Genomic DNA, 23,417 nt, shown 5'->3' with positions numbered 1-23,417 from the left:
TGATCCTCCCCAATCACTATCGCAAAAACCAACCAAGACTGTCTTCTTGCCTTTCTCATACTTCAAGCCATAGTCCAATGTTCCTCTAACATATCTGAGCACTCTCTTAGCTGTTCCATAGTGTTTATTTGTAGGACAGTGCATATATCTGGCTAGTAAACTAGTTGCATACATTACATCTGGCCTTGTGGCAGTAAGATACAATAGACTTCCAACAATTTTCCTATACTGCTCCTCATTTGCTGCACCACTCCCATCATCCTTGCTTAATTTTTCAGTAGCAATGAGAGGTATGGAAACAGGTTTGCACTCCTTTAAACTAAATTTATCCAATAAGGAAGAAGCATACTTCATTTGGTGAATAAAGATGTTTGTATCTGTTTGTATTAATCCCATCCCTAGAAAATGATGAAGTAACCCGAGGTCTGTCATTTCATATTTAACTTTCACGTCTTCTTTGAACTCATTCAGCATCTCCTGATTATTCCCAGTGTATACTATGCATCAACATAGATAGAGACAATTAGAATATCCTTATCTCCTCTTGTCTTAGTATAAAGAGTTGCTTCACTCAAGCTCTTTATGAACCCACACTGAGTGAAGTAACTATCAATCTCCCCATACCAGGCTCTAGGTGCCTGCTTTAACCCATACAAAGCCTTATACAATCTGTAGACTTTATCCTCATTGCCATCAATCACAAATCCCTCAGGTTGTTCAACATAGACTTCTTCCTGCAATTTTCCATTCAAAAATGCAGATTTAACATCAAGTTGATATAATTTCCAGCTTCTCTGTGCAGCAAGAGCTATCAAAGTTCGGATTGTGTCCAATCTTGCAACCGGGGAAAAAGTCTCAATGTAGTTAATTCCTGGTTTCTGCACATACCCCTTGGGAACTAGTCTTGCCTTGTTCTTTTGTACTGAACCATCCAAGTTCAACTTAGTTCAACTTGGTTTTGAATACCCATTTCACTCCAATAACATGTTTATCACTTGGTCTATCTACCAATTCCCAAGTCCTATTCTTCTTAATCATGGACAATTCTTCTTCCATAGTTTTTACCCAAGCCTGATCTTGTGTAGCTTCTTCGAATTTTTCAGGTTCCACAATACAGAGATTGCATTGTGCCATAATATCATTTATGTTTCTCCATTTTACCGGGGTGTGATCAAATGACTGAGAAATCTGCACAGATTCATGAGTGCTACATTCTGGTTCCTCAACATAGAATAGTGGACTAGAATCAGAAGGACTTTCTTCAGCTTCCCTCAACTCATTTGCATTCATAGTAGTTTGATTTTCAGCATGATTTTGAATGTAAGTCACAGCTACAGCCTTCTCTGAACTTTCCTTCCAAGTCCATGTCATTGTCTCATAAAAAACTACATCCCTTGACAGGATTAGTTTCTTAGTACATGGATCAAGTACTCTATATCCCTTCTCACATGTAACATATCCAACAAAGACACATTTAACACTCTTAGCATCCAGCTTTTGTCTTGTCTCAGATGGTACATGTACATAGCATACTGATCCAAACACCTTTAGATGACCAACCCCTGGTTTTCTACCACTGTAAGCCTCAAATGGTGTTAAATTATTGAGTGCTTTTGTAGGTGATCTGTTCAAAATGTACACAGCTATGTGTACTGCTTCTGCCCACAGAAAGTATGGCATGCTTTTATCATGAAGCATTGCCTTAGCCATTTCTACAACCGTTCTATTCTTCCTCTCAAGTACTCCATTTTGCTGTGGAGTATAGGCCATAGATAGTTGTCTTTGAATCCCTTCAATCTTTAAGAATTCATTGAATTCATTGAATTCATTTGACACAAACTCTCCTCCTCTGTCACTCCTTAGGCATTTTATTTTGAGACCCTTTTGTAATTCCACCATAGCTCTAAATTTCTTGAAACAGGTTAGAGCCTCAGATTTTTGTCTCAGAAAATAGACCCACGACATTCTGGTATGATCATCAATTAGAAGCATGAAATACTTATTTCCAGCAACTGATTCAGTTTGCATAAGGCCACATAGATCAGTATGTATCAGCTCTAGGGGGTTACTTTCTCTCCAAGCTTGCTCTTTTGGAAACCAGTCACGATGTTGTTTTCCCAACTGGCACCCTTCACACACACCCTTAGTATCTTCAAGTTGTGGAAGACCATGCACCATTTCATGCTCCCTAAGTTGTTTAAGGCTCCTGAGATTTAGATGTCCTAATCTCTTGTGCCAAATCCAGGTAGAATCTGGACCAATACTAGCATTCAGAGCAAACTGAGTATTTTCCAATAGGGAGAGAGGATAACACCTATTTTCCTTCTTCCTTACTTTGATGACAAGATTCTCCAGTGAAGGTCTATCAAACACACTGCACATGTTTCCTCCAAATAATAGGTAGTATCCATGCTCATCCATTTGCCCCACACTTAGTAAGTTTTCTTTCAACTCGGGCAAATGCATGACTTCCCTGATGTACTTCTTTCTTTTATTTGTATCAATTTCCAAAGAACCCATTCCTGCAACATTTACCAATTCACCAGTGGGCATTTGAACCTTTCCAGCAACATTAGTTCTTATATTGACAAGAAGATCTGCATTCCCTGTCATATGATTGCTGCACCCACTATCAATATACCAGTTTCCATTCATTTTGTTTTCAGAAATTGCACTGTTGGCATAGAACAGATTTCCAGTGACTTCTGCTTGATTGGTATAGTTTGCCTTTTGAATGACCTTGCCTGCTGTGCATTCCTTGGCCCAATGTCCAAACTTATCACAATTATAACATTTAGGCTTCCCCTTATACCTACATTCACCAAAATGAAATTTGGAACACACTTTACACTGTGGTTTAGCTGTATCTTGCTTCATATACCCAGGAGAAGTTGAATTCTGTGTAGGATTAGTGAATGACCTTTGTTGAAACTTAGACTTTGACTCCCATTTCTTTCCCTTCGAATTTAAGTGCTTATATGATTTGAATGTACCAGACTGAGCATTACTACTGGTTTGCCCTTTTTGAGTCACAGAGAGTGAGGCAAAAGCCCCTTTCACTGGTATCAACACTATGCAAATCAAATCGTTGTTCTTGACTCTTCAAAATTGCTACAACTTCTTGTAGTTCTACAGTCTCTAAGCACTTGGTATTTTCGATAACTAGACATATGGGATCATATGGTTTACTAAAACTAATCAGAACCTTCTGTACAAGCCTTTCATTAGACAGAATCTCACCAAATGTTTTCATATGATTAATCAATTCATTTAGCCTAGTAAGATACCCAGACAGAGTTTCATCATCACGCATCCTAGCATACTCAAATTCACGTCTCAGATTTTGTAGTTTCATAGGTCTTACCTGATCACCACCATGGTACTCGCCATATAACAGATCCCATGCCATCTTCGCAGAATCTGCATTAGCTATCCGAGGGAATATCTGATCTGAGACTGCATTCTGAATAATACCCAGAGCTTTTGCATCCTGCATATATGTAGCAGTAGTTTTCTCATCGTCTTCTTCTCCTAAGCTTCCTTCAATCTTTTCCTTCTTTGAGTTTGAAACCGCAACACCTTTTTCTACAAATTTCCATAACCCATGAGATTTGAAAATCGTCACCATCTTGATTCTCTAGAACTCGTAGTTCTCACCGGAGAAGATCAGAGTTCTCACCTCAGAACTTCTAGATCCAGCCATCTTCGAGCTTTGATGATGCGAATACAAATCAAAATCGAGTTTTATGAAATTCCGGCAACGTCACCCAATCCGGAACAAGCTCGAGTGTAGCTCGATTTGTCTTACGCCTAGATCTCAAATGATCGAACCTGGCTCTGAGGCCATGTTAAAGTTCTATTAGTTATTCTGTAGATGAAGGAGGAGTAGGAATAGGAATGAAAAACAGATCAAAGCAATGGAGAGAAGATTTTGATGGTGGTGCTCTCTGTACTAACTTGCAGAGAAATCTATAAATTTATTCCTTCATGCACACACACTGTGCACACCGGATGGGTTACAAAGTATATCAGAAAAGATGATCTCAGCCACACATCTAGATGGATACAAAGAGATCCTTACACCTGTTACTAAGACCCTTTTACAATATGAGCCCTACACTTGGTGAAATTACCAAAGTGAATACACAATTAAATACAGGGCTTATTTACTTCTAATTTCAAAGTAAGCTCAATAGCTTATACACTAACAACCTACGCAATGAGGAATGGCAGGACAGTCCACATGAAATCCTTATAAGTGAAAGTTCCCATACCAGTGTACGCTTTGTCCTTCTCCTTAAATTTCTCGGTTAATCCCTGAAAGACACAAGAATCACAAAACAAAACATTCCATTAAGTATCTACAGTTGATCGGTTAACCCACTGCTTGTCCTCTTGAGATAATGAAAGCCATTTTTGCAAGCTGTTAATGTTGTGAAAACCAGTGATGAACAACGATTTTATGGTTTCCCTGCCAAGAAATAAAGCAAGGAAAAAATAAAGGAAAATTAACACAAGTCCAAAAAAACTTTAGTTTTAATGAAAAAAGACAAATAAAGGTGTAGTGAATAATACTAGAGAAAGGTAAAAATATAGTTTTTCGTTAAAAATGAACAGTATCAGGAGTGTTTCGTTAAAACTCTAAAAAAATAAAGGGTTGTTTGTTCTCTTTTTGAAATGCTTGTCAACTAACTGCAGCAATAATTTAAAGTTTTGAATACTCAACCATGCGAACTACGCATAAATCAGAATAAACCTGCACGCCGCGGCTTTTAAAATTCGCTAGATAGCAAGAACAGATTAATAAAGCTCAAAGATCAAAGCAGGAGTAAAATTTAAAGCCAAATGACTGAGTAGAAGTTCACCAATTAAAACTATAAATTACGTACACAAAATATATACCTTAGTGAAAATGGAACTCACCTTAACAGTCAGACAGCACCTGCGTTTTACCAAAACAAACGAACAAGGAATAATCAGACATCGATAAGCTGCTAGGTAGACTAAATTTGTAAACTAAATGATGTGTCACAAATAAGAAATAAACACGTTAATCATTAACTTCCATATCATTTAGTTTACATATTTAGTCTCATTATCATTACCCTATAAAATATTACCAAAAGTAAATGCAATAAATATCTAATGCTTAAGAATTTGATCCTCAAATCAATCCCACAAAAAGAATATAGCAAAAAAAAAAAAAAAAAAAAGGAAAAGGAAACGTACTCGATGAAATTGTCATATTCCTCTTTCTGCCTCTAGTCTTGTTGAATTTAGAGACCAGCAGTTCCAAAATTACAGGCGAGACGGCAGCAAATCCCAGACTCAGCAGTGCATCTCTCAACTCATTTGCATCAATTGACCCATTTCTGTCTCGGTCAAACCTATCAAATATACCCTGATCAACCACACCAATTACAAAACAGTTAATTTCCAACAAACATTAAAACACAAAATCTTAGAGGCCGTGGTGGGATAACCATGTCGTTTTGAGTTTTTATTTTACAGTTTTTGGTTTTAGTGTTTAGTTTTCAACTTTTTTTTTTAAACTAAAACTAAAATTTTGTCGGGTAACTACTTACAGTTTTCAAAAAAATGAACTCAATGCCATAATTTGGAAGGGGTGTGATATCCACATCATTTTTTACTTTTCTCACACCCTTTTAATTTTCGGCCATCAGATCAAATGAATTGAAGAATATCAATGGACAAAAATTAATAAGATATGTGTAAGAAGTAAAGAGGAGTGTGTGAATAGCATACCTCTTTTGAAAACTCAAGAAGGTAGGTTTTAAGTTTTGATTTTTGGTTTTCAAAAAACTCAAGAAAGTAATTTTGAATTTTTGATTTTTGGTTTTCATTTTCTGAAAACTGAAATAGTACCAAATACATTCCAACTTTGAAGATTGTAGAACACTGCAGCGGGCCCTGTTCTCACAATTTACCCCCCCCCCCCAACACACACACACACACACACACACAATAAACATCATTATTATCTACTATTTCATTGAATTAATAGTGAATTGTGCTACACTGAAAGCTAGAAGGATAAATTGTAGCAAATTAGCATATTAAGCCGCACACAAAACTTGCACAGAACGCCTTCACCATGATAGTGGTGTCACCGTCCACTAATGAAATGTCATGCCATGTAAAAAAAAACTTACACATGACATGATGGACTAAGTCACCATGATGGCAGTGGTCTCTTTCCAAATAAGTAATTCTTTGAAACGAAAACATTTTAATTCACCACTCTCAAAAGATGGTAACGTTTACCACTCTATTTATCACAATAAGTTTACATTTTGAGATTTGTACAATTGATAGACATAAATATCAGAAATTAAACTCCTTCAACAGTATTAAGTAGGTGGTGAGCATAAATTTCAAATTCGACGAGAAATTTACACAGATATGCATGCATGGATTGTTAGGGTTTGTAAATTGTTACCGATCTTCCTGGTGTTGGTCTGGGTAAAACGGTACATGAGAAGATGAACAGTCCTCAAGCTGAAGCTCTGATTGTACGACGACAGAGCTCTCTGCATCTCATTGTCGTCGATGAAGCCGCTGCCGTCCTGATTACCAGCTGAAAGCAAGCTATGGTTTCCGGATCCGTGCCCGGCGGGAACACCGATGGAACCAAAGCCGCGAACAGGCTGCCGTAACTCGGAGCAGGCGCGGGGTATCCACCTCCGCTGGCTTGATTCTTGAGAGGCTTAGCTGGATTGTGCGGCTTCTCTGGCTTGTATGAAGAGCCGTACGGTGCAGACGTAGCACCGTAGGGTTGGGCTGTCTGGTGCTGTTGGTGTTGGAGCTGCCCTTGCGGCGGTGCACCGTAGGGTTGACCTGGAGGTGAAGCGCTGCCGTAGCTGTAGCCGTAGCCATAGCCATAGCCGGGAGGAGGGTGTGAGTAGCTTGACATTCTCTTTTGTTCTTGTAGAAGATCTGAAAATTTGGTTTAGGAGTGTGTGCAGAATTTGAAACAGATCGGAATGGATATATGTATGATTCCAGTTTCAAGCTCGGATCTGGAAAGGCGAGGTAATTACCGGCACTTTCTAGTTTTTAGAATATATGCCTCGTCAACATCTTCCTACTATCCTGACAAATCTTCACAAAACCCTTTTTATCAAAAAATACTTGGGCAACCTTTCTATAATCAAAGCATTATTACATTACTAGTTTTCCTATGCGCACATGCGAAAGATTTGTTTTTTTCAACCATTGCACGCTACACGCGACGTATAGAATTTGGGGTGTGATATCCACACACCCATTTTTACTTCTCTCATACCTTTTTGATTTTCAGCCGTCAGATTAGATGAATTGAAGAAGATCAACGGACAGAAATTAATAAGGGTGTGTGAGAAGTAAAAAGAGGTGTGTGGATAGCACACCGCTATAATTTTATTTTGTTTTTCGCATTTATATTTGGGAATAGACTAAATTGATGACCTAATTGACAACTAAAAAGATATTTCAAATTCTTCTTTACGTCACGCGTAGTACATTGTGAAGTAAAGCTTTTTTCCACCTGTGATGTGAACAAAGGAATCATGCACACTCCAATTCGTTACAAAATTCACTGAATCTATATAACTAATGTTGCCAATATACCATACAAATTAGTAAGCACAAGCAAAGAAACTACCATTTGACAGTAAAACGATTCCACTTGTGTTATCATCCAACATTCTGAAAACCCATAAAATGGAAGATAAATTTTCAAAATTGTTAGGGATACAAATTCTCAAACCTATAGATGGTGATTAAACCACCAACTCACTCAAACATTCGATTCTGATCGATTTTGGATCCTGATTTCTTCTTTTTGCTGCAACAATTTTCTCACCGAGTTTTACATTCTTTGTGATTGCATGTGCAAAACATGAAAAAAAAATTAAGGTTCCACCATAAACTAATTGTCAATTTGGGGAGAAGTCCAACTTATTTATAAACCCATATAAGATCCCTCATCTCATCAATATGGGATTCATTCTCAACACTCATCCCTTCACGTGTGACAAATTTTCAAGTCTAACACATTGTCGTTGAGGAAGTTGTTCTCAAGCCTCATGAAGAATGGACACTGGCTGATCAAACTCATTCCATGAATAATCAAAAAGGGTTAAACACTCTATTTACTACCTTATCTCCTGATCAGTTTTCTAATATTTCAAATTGTGAGACCTCCAAAGAGGCTTGGGATATCTTGCAGGTCACCTATGAAGGAATAAATGATGTTAAAGAGTCAAAGCTTCAAAGGTATGTCAATCAATTTGAAATTATTAGAATGGAAGAAGATGAAACCTTTTCTGATTTCTATGCTAAGTTAAATAGTATCATCAATGCTTGTGCTAATCTTGGGGATAAAATTCCTGAATCTAGAGTTGTCAAAAAGGTTCTTAGATCACTACCTTCTAGGTTTCAACCTAAGAAAATTGCAATTGAAGAAGTTAGAGACTTAAACACAATGAAAATTGCAGAATTAGTTGGGTCTTTGAAAACCGATGAAATGGAGCTTCCTACTGTGAAAAGGAGTAAAAACATTGCCCTAAAAGCTATAAAAGAAGAATGTGAAGAAAGTGAGGAAATTGGTGATGAGGAATTTGCTCTAATCACTAGACAGTTTAAAAAATTTCTCAAGAGTAAAAATTTTAAGGGAAAAGGAACAAGTTCAGGATCTAAACCCTTCAAGTCAAACAATTTTAATTCTGCAAAAAGTTCCAGACTTATTAAACAAACTGAGGGTCGAAAATGCTATGAATGTCAGGGTTTTGGACATGAGACAAAAGAATGTGCTAACACCTTGAAGAAATTAAAATCTGAAAAAAAAAAAAACAAAGCCATGAAGAGTACTTGGAGTGACAGTGAATTAGATTCATATTCGGAAAGTGAGATAGTTGCATTTATGGGATTTGCAAATATCGATGATCTTGAGGAATCTGATAGTCTGGAGCTTGATGCTGAAGAAATACTTCAAAAATATAATGAACTTTATCATGTCTCTGTAAAAATTAGAAAGCATAGTTTTGACATGAAAGAAAAATTGAAAAATTTGGAAACTGAGAAATGTAGGATCGAAACTGTGTTTCAATATCGATTGTTTGAACTTGAGAAAGAAAACAAGTCATTAACTTCACAACTTGAGGCTTCTAAAGAAAAAATCATAAGATTAACCATTGGCGCGGAAAAGATTGACAAAATGCTCAGTATTGGAAAATCCAGTGGAGATAAAACTGGTTTGGGTTTTGATGGTTCCACTGATAGTTCTTCAGGAACAAAATTTGTGAAAGCTTCAGGTACGTGTGCTATGCCTAAGACTTGTGTTCTTACTTGTCATGCTTGCAGTGAGGTAGGTCATATTCGACCTTCTTGTGACAAAAAATACTTGAATCATTCTGATAATTTTTCTATTGGTGCAGCACGTACTCATCTCTCAAATCTCTTGAGAGAAGTGAATAGGTTGTCTAAACTCGTTCATATTCCAAATTCCTATTTGCCTAAGATGAAACTTGTGTGGAGAGAAAAGAAAAGGACTAAATCAGTGAATGAATCACATGCTACGTACTTGCTCATTCTTCAATTGAGTCTAATGATCTCAAATGTTTTGTTGCCTTTACTGCCTTGGATCCTTGCAACTCTAACAAGTGGTACTTTGATAGTGATTGTTCAAGGCATATGATAGGTGATAAATGTTGGTTTCAGTCATTCTCAGATAAAAAGGTAAGAGGCACGATAACCTTTGGTGATGGTAAGAAAGCCAAGGTTTTGGGTGAAGGTACAGTTAAAGCTCCTGGTTTACCTGCTTTGCATAATGTTTTACTTGTTGAAAACCTTACTGCAAACCTTATGAGTATTAGTCAACTAAGTGATGACTTTGGTAAGGTTATATTTGATGAAATTGAATGCATAGTAAGTACAAAAATAGGTGAAAAGGTCATTTGTGGACCAAGGTCTGATGATAATTGCTATTGTGCTATGGCTAATGGTTTGAATGTTTGCTACAGGGTTGAAAACAATATCACTAATCTATGGCATCGAAGATTAGGACACATGAATTTTAGAGATCTAATCAAAATTTCAAAGAAAGAATATGTAAGTGGGCTGCCCACATTAAGTGGAAAACAAGAAGGAGTTTGTGGTGATTGTTAAATAGGAAAGCAGACCAAAAACTCACACAGTCCCACCAACTTCTCATCCACATCAAAACCATTGGAACTTATGCATATGGACTTGGTTGGTCCAAATCAAAATCTAAGTTTGGGAGGTAAAAAGTATATACTAGTTCTTGTGGATGATTTCACTCGCTTTACCTGGGTTGCTTTCTTGCATGATAAATCTGATGCATTTAAATCTTTCACTGTTTTATGCATGAAAATTCAAAATGAAAAACATGATAACATCATTAGACTAAGGATGGATCATGGGATATAATTTGAGAATAATTTCTTTTCTGAATTTTGTGATGAACATGGCATTGCACATGAATTTTCTGCTCCTATCACACCTCAACAAAATGGGGTGGTTGAAAGGAAAAATAGAGTCTTGCTTGACATGAGTAGAGTAATGCTTAATTCTGCAAATTTGGCAAAACATTTTTGGGCTGAGGCAATATGTTCTGCTTGTTACACTGCTAACAGAGTGTATTTAAGACCAAAGTCAAAAGCAACTCCTTATGAACTTTGGAAAGAGAAAAAGCCTAATGTCAGTCATTTGAGAGTCTTTGGGAGTACATGTTACATATACAAAGATAGGGAACATCTCGCTAAATTTGACTCTAGGAGTGACATTAGTATTTTTCTTGGTTATTCTCTAACTGGCAAGGCTTATAGGGTCTATAACACTCGAACTAAGGCTGTAATGGAGTCCATAAATGTTGTGATTAATGATTTTGATTTGGACCAAGTCAAACAGATGAAGGATGATGATGATCTTATTGGAATACAAACAGAAAGTAGGAGTGATCAAGTTGCTGCAGTGAATGATGCTTCAAGTATCACAAACTCAGAAGACATCCATGACACATCATCTCAAACACTTAGAACTGGAGCTAAGCAAGTAAAAAGAGATCACAAACCTGAAACATCATTGGGAAGCTCAATGATAAAATGAGAACTCGAAGTCAAAATGTTGAAGAAATAAGCTACTTGTATTATGTCTCTCAAATTGAGCCAAAAAATGTCAAAGAAGCCATGGTTGACAATGATTGGATCTTAGCCATTCAAGATGAGTTAAACCAGTTCAAAAGGAATGATGTTTGGTACTTGGTTCCACGGCCCAAGGATGCCAATGTTATTGGTACCAAGTGGATTTTTAGAAACAAGACATATGAGAAAGGGAATGTAATTCGCAATAAAGCTAGATTGGTTGCTCAAGGTTCCACTCAAGTGGAAGGTCTTGACTTTGACGAAACTTTTGCTCCCGTAGCAAGATTGGAATCAGTAAGATTATTACTAGCAATTGCATGCCATCTCAGGATCAAGTTGTACTAGATGGATGTCAAAAGTGCGTTTCTGAAAGGGGTGTTGCAAGAAGAAGTTTACATGGAACAGCCAGCTGGATTCAAAGATCATTTTCATCCTAGTCACGTTTACCAACTGAAAAAAAAGCATTGTATGGTTTGAAACAGGCACCCCAGACTTGGTATGAGAGGTTGTCTTCATATCTGCTTCAAAATGGTTACACTAGAGGAGCAATTAACAAAACTTTGTTTGTCAAACTGGTTAAAAGTGATTTAGTTGTTGCTCAAGTTTATGTGGATGATATTGTGTTTGGTTCTACCTCTAATCTTTTAGTTTCTGAATTTACTGATATTATGAGTAATGAATTTGAGATGAGTATGTGTGGAGAATTGAATTACTTTCTTGGTTTGTAGGTCGATAGGACGTGGATCGATCATGACGAGAATACCTCGGGCCATCGACATCATACGCTCTACTGAAATAGATTTCGCTGGCATGTTTCTCTCCCAAACAAAATATGCAAAGGATCTTGTCGCTAAGTTTGGTTTGGAAAATGCCAAACCAGTGAAAAATCCCATGAGCACCACAGAGAAGCTCCACAAAGATCCTACTGGAGAACCAATTGATCAAACATTGTATAGAAGCATGATAGGGAGTCTACTATACCTTACTGCTAGTCGTCCTGACATCTCCTTTAGTGTTGGTGTTTGTGCACGATTTCAATCATGTCCTAAGCAATCACATTTAACTATTGTTAAAAGAATAATACGATATGTAAGTGGCACTTTAAGCTTTGGAATTCATTACTCATTCAACTCAAATGTGGAAATTGCAGGATTTTCGGATGCAGATTGGGCTGGTAATATAGATGATAGAAAAAACATTTCAAAGGATTATTTTTATCTAGGAAACAACTTAGTCGCGTGGCATAGTAAGAAACAAAATTGTGTCTCACTCTCCACCGCCAAGGCTGAATACATAGCTGCTGGAAGCTGCTGCACACAACTGTTATGGATGAAGCTGATGTTGTGTGACTATGGTATAGTGCAAGGTAAATTGATCATTTTTTGCGATAACCAAAGTGCAATTAATATCTCAAAGAATCCTGTTGAGCACACTCGCACTAAACACATTGATATAAGGCATCACTTTATACGTGATCTTGTAGAAGATGATCTTCTTGCATTGGAATATATTCCCACTGATAAACAACTTGCTGATATCTTCACAAAACCATTGGATAATAATCGATATGAACACCTTAGACAATCTATTGGTGTGTGCTCCATTGCATGACTGTGTAGTTTGCAAAATGCCAGTAATGCATGTCTTTTGTCTGCATATGTGTCTTTATATATATATATATATATATATCATCCCTCTGTGCTGCTACTATTCTTTTGATGTCAAATTGGATTACTATTATGGTTTCTTTGTTCCATTAGATATAAGGTGTTATTTTGTCTATCGAGAACCAGACATTGCTATTTCCTATTTTGTTTGTTTTTGTCATGTCTCAGTTTCTCACTATCTCAAGTGTTTGTAGGGGTACAAATTCATGATCGATCATGCCTTTCTAATTAGTGGGGCACTTACGCTAGTTTTTTTGTCCCCACTTTGGTTGCCTATAAGCACTTTGCTCAAAAAAAAAAAAAAAGAGTGCTTGTACTAGTCTCTTGTCTAAGACATGCAATAGAAAGTTCAAAGTTGCCAGGTACACAACGAAGATATGTAAACATCTCACCGTGTGACAACCGCTAGCAATAATGTGTCTCAAATAAATGATGCAAGGCACACAACGAAGATTTGTAAACGTCTCACCGTTGTGACAACCGCTAGCAATAACATGTTTTAAATAAACGATGCAAGGCACACACCAAGGATATGCAAACGTCTAAATGTTGTGACAACTGATAGCATCTATGTCAATTATCAGTTTGGTTCTCTCATTTCATTGCTTTGATAGAAATTTACAATATGCCCAGAGTTTGGACAAAACCGTTAGTTTGTATAGGCTCTTTTGGTTCGTAAGGGGAGTTGACTATGGTTCCTTAATCCCACATTCTTGAGACACACTTACACTACATCACACAAGCTATTTAAAATTCCCATACTCTTTCCTTGGTTTTCTAGTTTTTAAATTTCATCTTATCTCCTGTGGTTTTAGTTAAACTAAATGGACTATCCTGTATGCTGTGCCTAAGAGGAACTAGTACTGCACTTTGGGATTGGCATTCTATTTTATTCCTATTTATCCCATGCATATCTCTCTGTTTATCTACTTACTGGCAATTTGAACTATCATTTATTAGCATGGCATACCTTAGCTATGTGATTTCTGATCCGCTGCATGTGAACTCTGTTGCTTGGTTATTTTTGGATTTCCCTTGACAAAAAGGGGGGAGTACTAATATGCTTAATGTTCGTTAGATTCAAGGGGAGAATATGTTTTGTCACTCTTAATATATCTTTTGTAATTTATGTTTTGTGCTTCACCGGTAATTCGTGCCTGTGCAGATAAATGAGGTCCTCTGGAACGGGTGTTATTTTTTTGTATTGGGGATTTTATCTAGGAAATGCCAAAGGGGGAGATTGAAAGTGTAATTAAGTTGGCTATTTCCTAGCAAATGTAAAGAGTCTATAAGTTGATTATTCCTAGTCTTAAGATTAATTGTAACTTGCAAAGGTTGGAGCATGCGTTAAATGAGGAACATGATTGACCAATATTACACGGCAAAGTTTTTTTCTGGTAAGAATCATTTGCATTCATATAGGATTTGTGTTCCCTATTAAAGATTGATTTGGTGTGGGATTCTAGGAGTCTATTCAAATCTGCATAGTCTTAAATAAGGAAGAGGTTTAAATAAGGCCAATCTCTTTGTTTATTAGGAAAAAGAGTTAACCTAGTATATAAAGGGTTGTGCTGGGAGTTTTAAGGTAGACCTTTTGCACACTAATTATATTTGTGAGATTATTTTATAAGGTCAAGAGGGGGGAACAAAAGACGGTTAGGTTCTTAGCTTTATCTAGGTGAGAGTCTGAGAGCATAACACATCATTCATTCATCATGGAACTTTGTGTAAGCTTTGCCTGTGAGGAAGATCATCAACCTGCGTGAATCAGTGTTCATCCAAGCGAAGGTGAAGAGGACGTGTTCTATAAGACAAGAGTATTTGATCAAGCTTCTGTTGTGGTGTAAGAAAGTATCAATTAAGTCTTGTATTATGTCCTTAAGTTTTTTTAGTGAAATTGGCTGTGTGCCTTGAGGTTTTTCTCTCCTGTGTGGAGGGTTTTTTTCCTCGTGCGAGATTTCGTACAAATCCTTTGGCTTCGTTTATTTACTCTTTTGATTTTTGTTGTGAAAAAAATCAGGATTGAATCATAATTTCAATCCTGCATATTGCATTTTAACCTTGATCCATCCAGATTTACAATTTCACTTCTTTTCGTTTTGATTATGCTGGTTCTTCTCGAACGATAGTGGGAAGAAAACTGCTTTTATTATTTTTTAATTTCAGCTTTTTATGAAAAAATTATCTCTGTTGTTGTAGACCTAATTTACTGAATTATATAAAAGATAGAGAGAGAGGGGGTGCGGCATAGTAGAGAGAAAGAGAGAGATGTGTAATTGTGACGTGTGTTATATTCTACCCCATTGTACCTTTATTTATTGTATTAGGATAGGTTAAATCCTTACCCTAATAAAATTACAACTCTAATAGGATATTAACTACTAAAGGGAATATTCAAAGATATTCGTAGATACACTAGGATTTACACAATCACATTCCTAATCTAATAGGACTGCAACACTCCCCCTTGAGTGTGTAAATACTCAAACAAATGGCGCATTAGGTCTTCGGCGATAAAACAAGTATAGTTGATGAAGTTGTCGACACAATGAGTGAATACGAGTCTCAAAATAATGGATGAACGCATAAAAGGTAAAACTCACAAAACCTCGCTATGGTAAAGCCCAAGGTGGGAGAAAAACCCATAGACTAAGGAGAAAAGTGAGAAGTTGCATTAAGTCAAACTATAAGTCTTCTGGACGTAAGTAGAAGAGCTCACCCAGGATGGGTGCCTCATCAAAACCTAGTTAGGTAGCAAAAACCTAGTGGGAAAAGTGCTCCTAATCGTAGGGAAAAAGAGTACATGAAGATCAAGTGAGTATACTTCTGGATACTCCCCCTGAGTTTGACAAAACTTCCAAATGAGAACTACAAGCATTGTATATGATAGTTAGGCATACCAATTCCTCAAACAAGCTTCTAGAAGGTTAACTTCGGCAGTGACGTCATGTAGAGGTCGACAAGGTTGTCTAGGGTCAGCTTACATGACTTCAATCTCTTGATGATTTACTTATGTAGACGAAATATGTCTTGATGTTGACTTCGTTAATGTATCATGGCTTGGTCAGGTTGATACATGCACATAGTCTTCATGGATCATCATTGGGACTCAACGATGGATGAAAACAGTAAGTACTTCAAATATGCTCAATAAGAGCTCCTAACCATGTCTCACGTATGGCTTAATGAAGTAAGGTGAGTCTTGAAATGATTCAAAGATTTCATAACTAAGGTCATATCGTGGACCTCCAAGATATTGCGATATCCCTAACGGTAAAGACATAACCATTTAGGGATTTTGCCTTGTGCGGGCTTGATGAGTAACTAGCATCAGGATAACAAACAAGGCAAGCATCATTCAAAGGATCAGAGGGTCGGATTCGCTTGAGATGCTTTAGGATTAGCCCAAATCCATAGTACCTTTTAAGGTAGTGGAAAAACATCTTTAATACCAATTCAGTTGTTGCGTGTAGGCGCACTGCATCTTTACCAATAAATCAACAGCGAAGAAGATGTCTTGTCTAACGCAATGAGCTAAGTACAACAAAACGCAAAGTTGAACTCAGATATGGAACTTCAGGTTTCATAACCTGTTCAAGGGTTTCATTTGCATATAACATATGGAAGATCATAGGTATACTCAAAGGTAACACCTTCGCGATGTAGTTCGACTGGTAGACCAAAATACCATCAGAACAATGCTTTAACTTCAAGTCAAGGCATAAACGATTTTTCCCAAGATCCTTCATCTCAAATTCCATATTCAGGTGCCAGACAGTTTTCTCAAGTTCTTCTACAGTCTTAGTAAGATTTATGTCAACGACATAAACTGTAACTCTAGCAATTCGGAATAAGACTTCATAGTTTAACATGCAAAAGCATAATTCATATCCCTAACGGATCAAATAATCACTTCGATGGATATACCATATCTGTCGAATTGCTTCAATCTATATGTGAATGCCTTAAACAAGTTAAGAGGGTGTTACATGGTTTGGAACTATTTGAAACAGTCCATGTAATTCTTCGGGAACTTACATGTAAATCTACGTATGAATATCCCCATGGAGAAATATTAACCACATTCATAGTGATGCAGTCAATCACAGGACGTTTGAGAGAAACATTGCATCGTAAGGCGTGCATCATATTGCACTATTTCATTCATCTCATAACACTTCTTTTCCCACTTGTAACACAGCAAGGTTACCTTGGGTAGTTTAGGAATGATAGGTCCAATCACACTTTGGTAAGAAATTTAACTTGGATTGTAATTTCGATAGTCCAATCAGTTCTACGTTGTCACTAATCAACGAAACATAGTTCGATATCGTCGCTTTTCATTTATGTCGGTAACTACCATATAAGTGAAACATCATTGATGATAATCTCATTCTAATTCCATAATCTCATCCAAACTAGTATACTAGACCAAGAACTTTAAGTCTCGGGAGTAATCTAGATTAATCTTATGAGATGGAAATGATTTGAGACAACGGTCGGGTATAGATTCATTTTGTGTCATGTCTTCCTCTTCTAAGGAAGTGAATTGTATGAACCGAGTGATCTATCGTGCTCCAGGCCAAGACAAAGTGATTGATTATCTGCTGGTGTACCGGATCGTCCAACAAGAGCGGCCAAACCGTTAAACAGAGGTGGCACACCCTTTGGAGATGTTAACTCAACGTCCATTAAGTACGTCTATCCTTACAAGCATGTTTGCAGCTGGTATATGATCTCGTCAATTTAGCTAGATTAGATTATGAAAGAGACAGACCTTAATTTTACTATATGTTGTAAAAACAAACTCGAAATTTGATTATGAAAGAGACAGACCCATACTTGGGTTCGGTAGGCCTTTGCCAAAGCAGAGTCAATACCATTTGGTGCACCTATGCCAAAGCAGGGCACCACTATTCGATAGGCTTTGATCGAATTGGGTTGAGTCATTCGGTAGACTCCAGCCGAGCTGGGTCTATACTGTTCGGTAGACTCCAGCCGAAGATGGGTCTATACCATTTTCTCACGTTTGTGGTAGTAATCAAATTAAAAAATTGGATAACCTTCCACTTTCTACACGTAAGCTGGAAGGGTCTGTTCAGGAGGTACTTCCGTTTGTAATGCTTTGGGCATAAGTCTTCGAATGAAGATCATGGCGGAGGCTTATTCAGCTCATCGATGCCATTGTTGGCTTCAATGGTTACTTAGCATCTTAATAGTCAAGTGGAGATTCACGTCTTGTTTCGATCAAGAAACGTCCAAATTAGTGAAATCGAACTTGTTATGGTTCAACAATCCACTAAATAAAGGGAACAAGATTGTGATTAGTGCTATGGAAATAAGATATCCATAAGCATTAAAGTTAGAACATTTGGGTTTCAAAGGCATTAAATTCGAAACTACATGTTCAATTTAGTTTATGAACATTTAGTTCATAAAAGAGAGGTTCCTGAAAGATCACAGAATACAATATACAACTAAGTAGGATTTGGGTTGCTTCAGGAATTTAAGTGCGAGTGCTTCGGGACTACGAAAGGTAGTTAACGGTTCAAAGAAAAGAAATAATTTATTGAATTGTTAATTGCCAAAAAGTGGACTTCAGGCCAATAATTTTAGATTAATTGTCAGATTAATGGACTGCTGGTCACTTTAATTAATTCCATAGATCGAGACCATTCAGGGTCAATTGTAGAAGCAAAAATAACAATAACATTCATGTTAAAATTATAGAGAATGCCAAAAATAGAATTGGATTCGAGAAACCATAGCCCAATATTGGTGGGCTTGGGTGTTGTGTGCAAGGCTAGGCCCTGAAATGGCTTAGTAGGCCACGGGTTGTTGCGGGGCAGCCCAATCATGGCTGCAAGGCTATTTCTAAGTAGGCAAGGCCGGCTTGTTATGGAATCAGGCCGGAGTGCTAGCAAGCCTAGCATTCACTGACTTGGGTTGAGGTGTTACAAAGCCCAACCGAAGCTAGCTTGTGGTTGGGCCTTGACATGGCAAGCCCTACAGCTAAGGAAGTTGCTGCAAGCGGGCTGAGGTAAGGGGACGAACCTAGCAAACTTTAGGCATACTGGTGATGAGCCTAGGGCTCAGGGACAAACCTAGGAAAGCTTCAGGCTGTGCTGGAGTAGGCTAAGGCTGCAAACCCGTTTCATAAACCCAAACCAAGCCTTCGCCTTGGCTGTCCAGTGCATGCAGCAAAGCCTAACGGGCTGCTCCAGAAGTCCATGATATCAAACGACGTCATCCCAAGGCGGTGGCATGGCTATAAGCCAGCCAACTTAACTCGGTGCTAACGGCGGCTTAGCAGTAAAAAAACAATTAAAAAAAAACCCAGATTTTTTTTCGGATTCTAGAGTTAAAAGAACTCTAAGTGCTTTTAAATTAATTTTGATGCTTTAACTCACAATTCCACATAGCATAATTGCGTATTACATGAACAAATATATATATTGACAAAATATATGAACACATATGCAACATATATAATTGAAAGGAAAATATAAATATAGGGGAGTTTCAAATATCTTAATTTATTTTAAAGGAACCTGATTGGCAGAAAACAACCGAGCCTTTGAATTTGTAGAAGATCATTCTCGGAAAGTCGGAATTGCATCTCCAATGCTTTGTATCACGTTCAACACAGAAAAATTAAATTGAATCAATAACATATCAATTCAATAAAATAATGAATTAATCATAAAAAGAATGATTAAAACGTAATACTCCCTTGATTGAAGATCAAACTCTCTTTAGCGCAGCATTAAGAGCATGCTGATAACGTGTTGTAGGCCTAATTTACTGAATCATATAAAGGACAGAGAGAGAAGGGTGCGACATAGTAGAGAGAAAGAGAGAGATGTGTGATTGCAAGGTGTGTTCTATTCCACCCCATTGTGCCTTACCCTAATAGGATTACAACTCTAACAGGATATTAACTACTAAAGAGAAAATTCAAAGATATCCCTAGATACACTAGGATGTACACAATCACATTCCTAACTACAACATGTGCAGATTGTTTGTATTATTTTCGGCCAGTTTTCTATTGTATTGTTTTAGGGGTTTTTATTTCCCATTTTTCTTTTGTGAAGCCTTGTGAACCGAAAGTACAGTTTTGGCATTCTTATAATAAAAACTAGTATATGCCCACACTTGCGTGCGAAATGTTATACTTTTTGTTTTTAAAATTGAAGAAGAGAGGAAGGGAGTGAATGTGGAAGTGGGGAGAGAGGGAGTGAGATTACTTATTTGGTAATTTAGCCAAAAGTCAATAAAAACTTTACTATTAAGCCATATGTCAATGACATATTTTTGTTTTGGACTTAATCAATGATATGTTTCTATTAATTAGACCTAGGTCAATGATGAATGCAACATAGGTTTTAAGTCATTATAAATAGTTAGAATTCGACTCTTCTATCCTTCTCTCTCTTTCTCTCTCTATGAAAGTCATATGGGCTTAAGCTATTATAAATACGAATTTAGATCCTCTACGGATCAATTTTGTGGAGATCTTCCGGACCGATGGATCTCTTCCATTGATACAAATTGATGATCCCATATTTTACTATTTATTTACTCCAAAAGTTACATTTTCTTGTGATAAGTTTGATGAAAATGAAAGGAATTTCACAGATTTGTGCCTTTATGACTAGATTAATAATAAGGCAACATTCCTAAGATTTTTGTCTAATTTCTAGTCAAAGTGGAAGTTGTTGGAGCTTTTGTTCTTTTGGATTCATGTGTAGGCATTATGTAAAAGGAAAACTAACGAAAAGTCCAAAAAAACTTCCCTTTTAATGAAAAGCCCTTTTTAAAGGTATAGTGAATAGTACCAAGGAAATGTATAAATGTGGTTTTTCGTTAAAAATGAACAGTACTGGGAGTGTTTTGTTAAAACTCCCTTATTTAAATTCATCTTACTTTCAAAAATTTTATGTAGGGTCTACATGGTAAAAGCTGGCAATATTTCTATCCTTTGGAGAAAAAGATGGACCATTTTTGTTTTGCTTCCATGTGGCCACTTCAATACCTGAAGGCATCAAACTTCAATTAACCTCTCTCAAAAGATAATTGAAAGGCTTGCGATTTGTCCTAATTTCCAGGAGGAAGACGAGAGTCGCTTAAGCATTTTTCTCCTCTCCCCTGCATCAAAATTCCCACTTTTGATGCAAAACCAACTAATTTGATCAACCTCTCCCTCCTCAAAAGAGTACTTCCTCCACCGAATTTTCAGTTGGTGGATCTTTGCGAGAAGATGAATCTAGAGCAATGGGTTGATTACCTTAACTTTTGGAGTTTGGGTAATTTTCAAAAAATGGCAAAGATGACCTGGAAGGTGAAATTCGAGTTACACAGTTGGGGGAGAAGGAACACGAATGCAAAGGAATGTTATTCCCATATTTTCTTTCTCCTAATTTGTTTGATTTTCTTATGGTATGTGTTCTCTTTTATTATTGGTTTTGGAGGGAAGGCATCGAAGAGAGAGACTTGGCTGTTGCATAAATGGATTTATTGATGGCAATGAAAGAGTTATTGAAACAAAGGGGGAGCAGCAGCAAAGAGATTAAAGGCACGAGCTTAATGTTAACAGATGCAGAATTCATTTGGGTGCCTTAATGTTCTACCGTTTCCTCTCTTTTACTATCATCAATCAATTAGGGTTAATTTTTCGTCGGTTACGGAAACGTAAAACGGAAAAAGAAGGAAAAGAACTGATCAATTTTTTTGGAAGCAGAGATGGAGGGAAGACAATTGCAGCAAAGCATAAGGATCTTTCAACGTTTTTTCTAAACTCAATTTTCTTCTCATTTTTATTATGAATACAATGATAATTTCATCTATGTTTCGAAACTAATTTTCCTTAGCTAGGGCTACGATGTAGCCATGACTATGAATGCTTATATTCTCAAGTGAATTATTTCAAGTTTTCAATTTCATTGAGTATCGTTTGCTGTGTTTATATGCTTGGTTTTAGTCTTGGTGATTAGCTACCATCTTGACTTTTACTAGGTAAATTTGATGCAAGTTGTGCAAATGCCATGTTTTCAACTTGAGTGATAGCTTCTTGCAAATAGATACCATGAATTACCTAGTAGTAGATGCCATACCCTAGGATTTGTGTAGTCTTTAAATAAATTTCCACTGATCGTAATGAGTTTCATTATGTTAAACTATTACAGATGCCATGGATGGTTTCATATTGGGATATATGTAATAGTCTAGATGCCATAGATATTACATGTGTTAGGGAGATTTGACTATCAATGAGGTTGAGTACTTGTTAATAATTCACTGCAAAAAATAAGTTGGATTGGTCATGGTGAGTTGGATGCTCTAACGTTTTACTCGACTGAATTACAATTTGTGTTCTTGGCTGCCACTTTTTGCATTGTGGTCAAACTTTCTTGTTTTCATTTGTTTTTACTATTAGTTTCAAATCTCATACCCATCTTTCATCAATCTTTGCTAATTTTACTTCGTTGCAATTGGATTTAAGTTAGTGATAAGAATTAAATCATTTTCTGAGGGACGATATTAAGTGCTTGCTTTCTATACTATCGAACGATTCGTATGCTTGTGAGCATAAAATTTGGAACTAAGTTGGACTAATTTCGGTTAGTTTAAATTTTACAACAAGTTTTTGGCGCCGTTGTCGGGGATTGAAATTATTCTATCTTTTTCTTATTTCAATTGCTACGTGTTTTTGTTTTATTTTAATTGATGCGTCATTCTCAAAGTCTTGAGCTTGTGTCATACAATCCCAAAATTGACAGAACGTTTTGACACCTACTAAGGAAGCAAACGAAGCAAGAACTAATTGAAAGAATGGCACTTCAAGACCCAAATGAAACTTATGCCCTTATGGATTATTCGGCTCCTACTGTTGGAGCCACATTGTCTTGTATTGTGCGCCCAGAAATTATAGCTAATCAGTTTGAGTTGAAGCCGTCGTTCATCCAGATGTTGCCATCATTTTATGGTCTTACTACTGAAGATCCAAATTTACATATTAACGACGCTATCAGATTGCGATTGTTTCCGTTTTCACTCAAGGACAAGGGAAAGTCTTGGTTTAACTCTAAAGCGGCCCGATGCCGGTAGTTGAGCATCTCCTGATACGTGTAACATGGCCCTAACTCCACGGCTCCTTACCACACCTTCATGCCTAGCCTCGGCGACACAACAGAGCGACATAACGATGCTTTGAAGGCAGTTGAGCACACCCTAGCCATGCCTGCTTCACCCAATGGAAACTTCTGGCATTTGCAAGTAGACAGCACATCCAACTACTAAGGCTCGGGACCAGGCATGATCCTTGTCACCCCAGACAGTTCGATGCTCAAGTAGGCGATTACTCTAGGCTTCAAGGCATCTATCAGCAAAGCAGAGTACAAAGCCTTACTAGCAGGCCTCCGAATGGCAAAAAACTTGGCGATGAAAAAGCTTACAATTCATTCTGATTCCCAGCTAATCATCAGCCAGACTATTAGGGAGTACACGGCAAAACATCCAAGGATGGCGCAATACTTAGAAAAAGTATGCAAGTAACTTGAGGCATTTTAGACTTACACCCTCACTC

The 23,417-nt window shown here is 37.2% G+C and overlaps 1 protein-coding gene and 1 pseudogene across 1 annotated transcript; one reads left to right on the top strand and one right to left on the bottom strand.

The window, feature by feature from the left end:
- Nucleotides 1–5,231: 5,231 nt before the first annotated feature.
- LOC126598998 (calcium-binding protein CBP-like) lies at nucleotides 5,232–7,077 on the bottom strand (annotated as a pseudogene).
- Nucleotides 7,078–8,305: 1,228 nt separating this feature from the next.
- LOC126598997 (uncharacterized) lies at nucleotides 8,306–10,028 on the top strand. The gene is made up of 3 exons (XM_050265387.1): nucleotides 8,306–9,314; nucleotides 9,731–9,927; nucleotides 10,023–10,028. Exons 1-3 carry the CDS (start codon nucleotides 8,306–8,308, stop codon nucleotides 10,026–10,028), a joined length of 1,212 nt encoding a protein of 403 aa, XP_050121344.1.
- Nucleotides 10,029–23,417: the final 13,389 nt, after the last annotated feature.

This window comes from Malus sylvestris, chromosome 14 (assembly GCF_916048215.2).
Source record: "Malus sylvestris chromosome 14, drMalSylv7.2, whole genome shotgun sequence".
Classification (NCBI taxonomy): domain Eukaryota; kingdom Viridiplantae; phylum Streptophyta; class Magnoliopsida; order Rosales; family Rosaceae; genus Malus; species Malus sylvestris.
This window is presented reverse-complemented; position numbering and strand designations above follow the sequence as displayed.

What these genes read in the sequence shown, in the direction of transcription:
- LOC126598997 (XM_050265387.1), top strand. Translation starts at nt 8,306, where the DNA reads ATGGAAGAAGATGAAACCTTTTCTGATTTCTATGCTAAGTTAAATAGT. An exon ending in AAAATTTGTGAAAGCTTCAG is followed by an intron (nt 9,315 to 9,730) that starts GTACGTGTGCTA and finishes AGTCATTCTCAG; the next exon opens with ATAAAAAGGTAAGAGGCACG.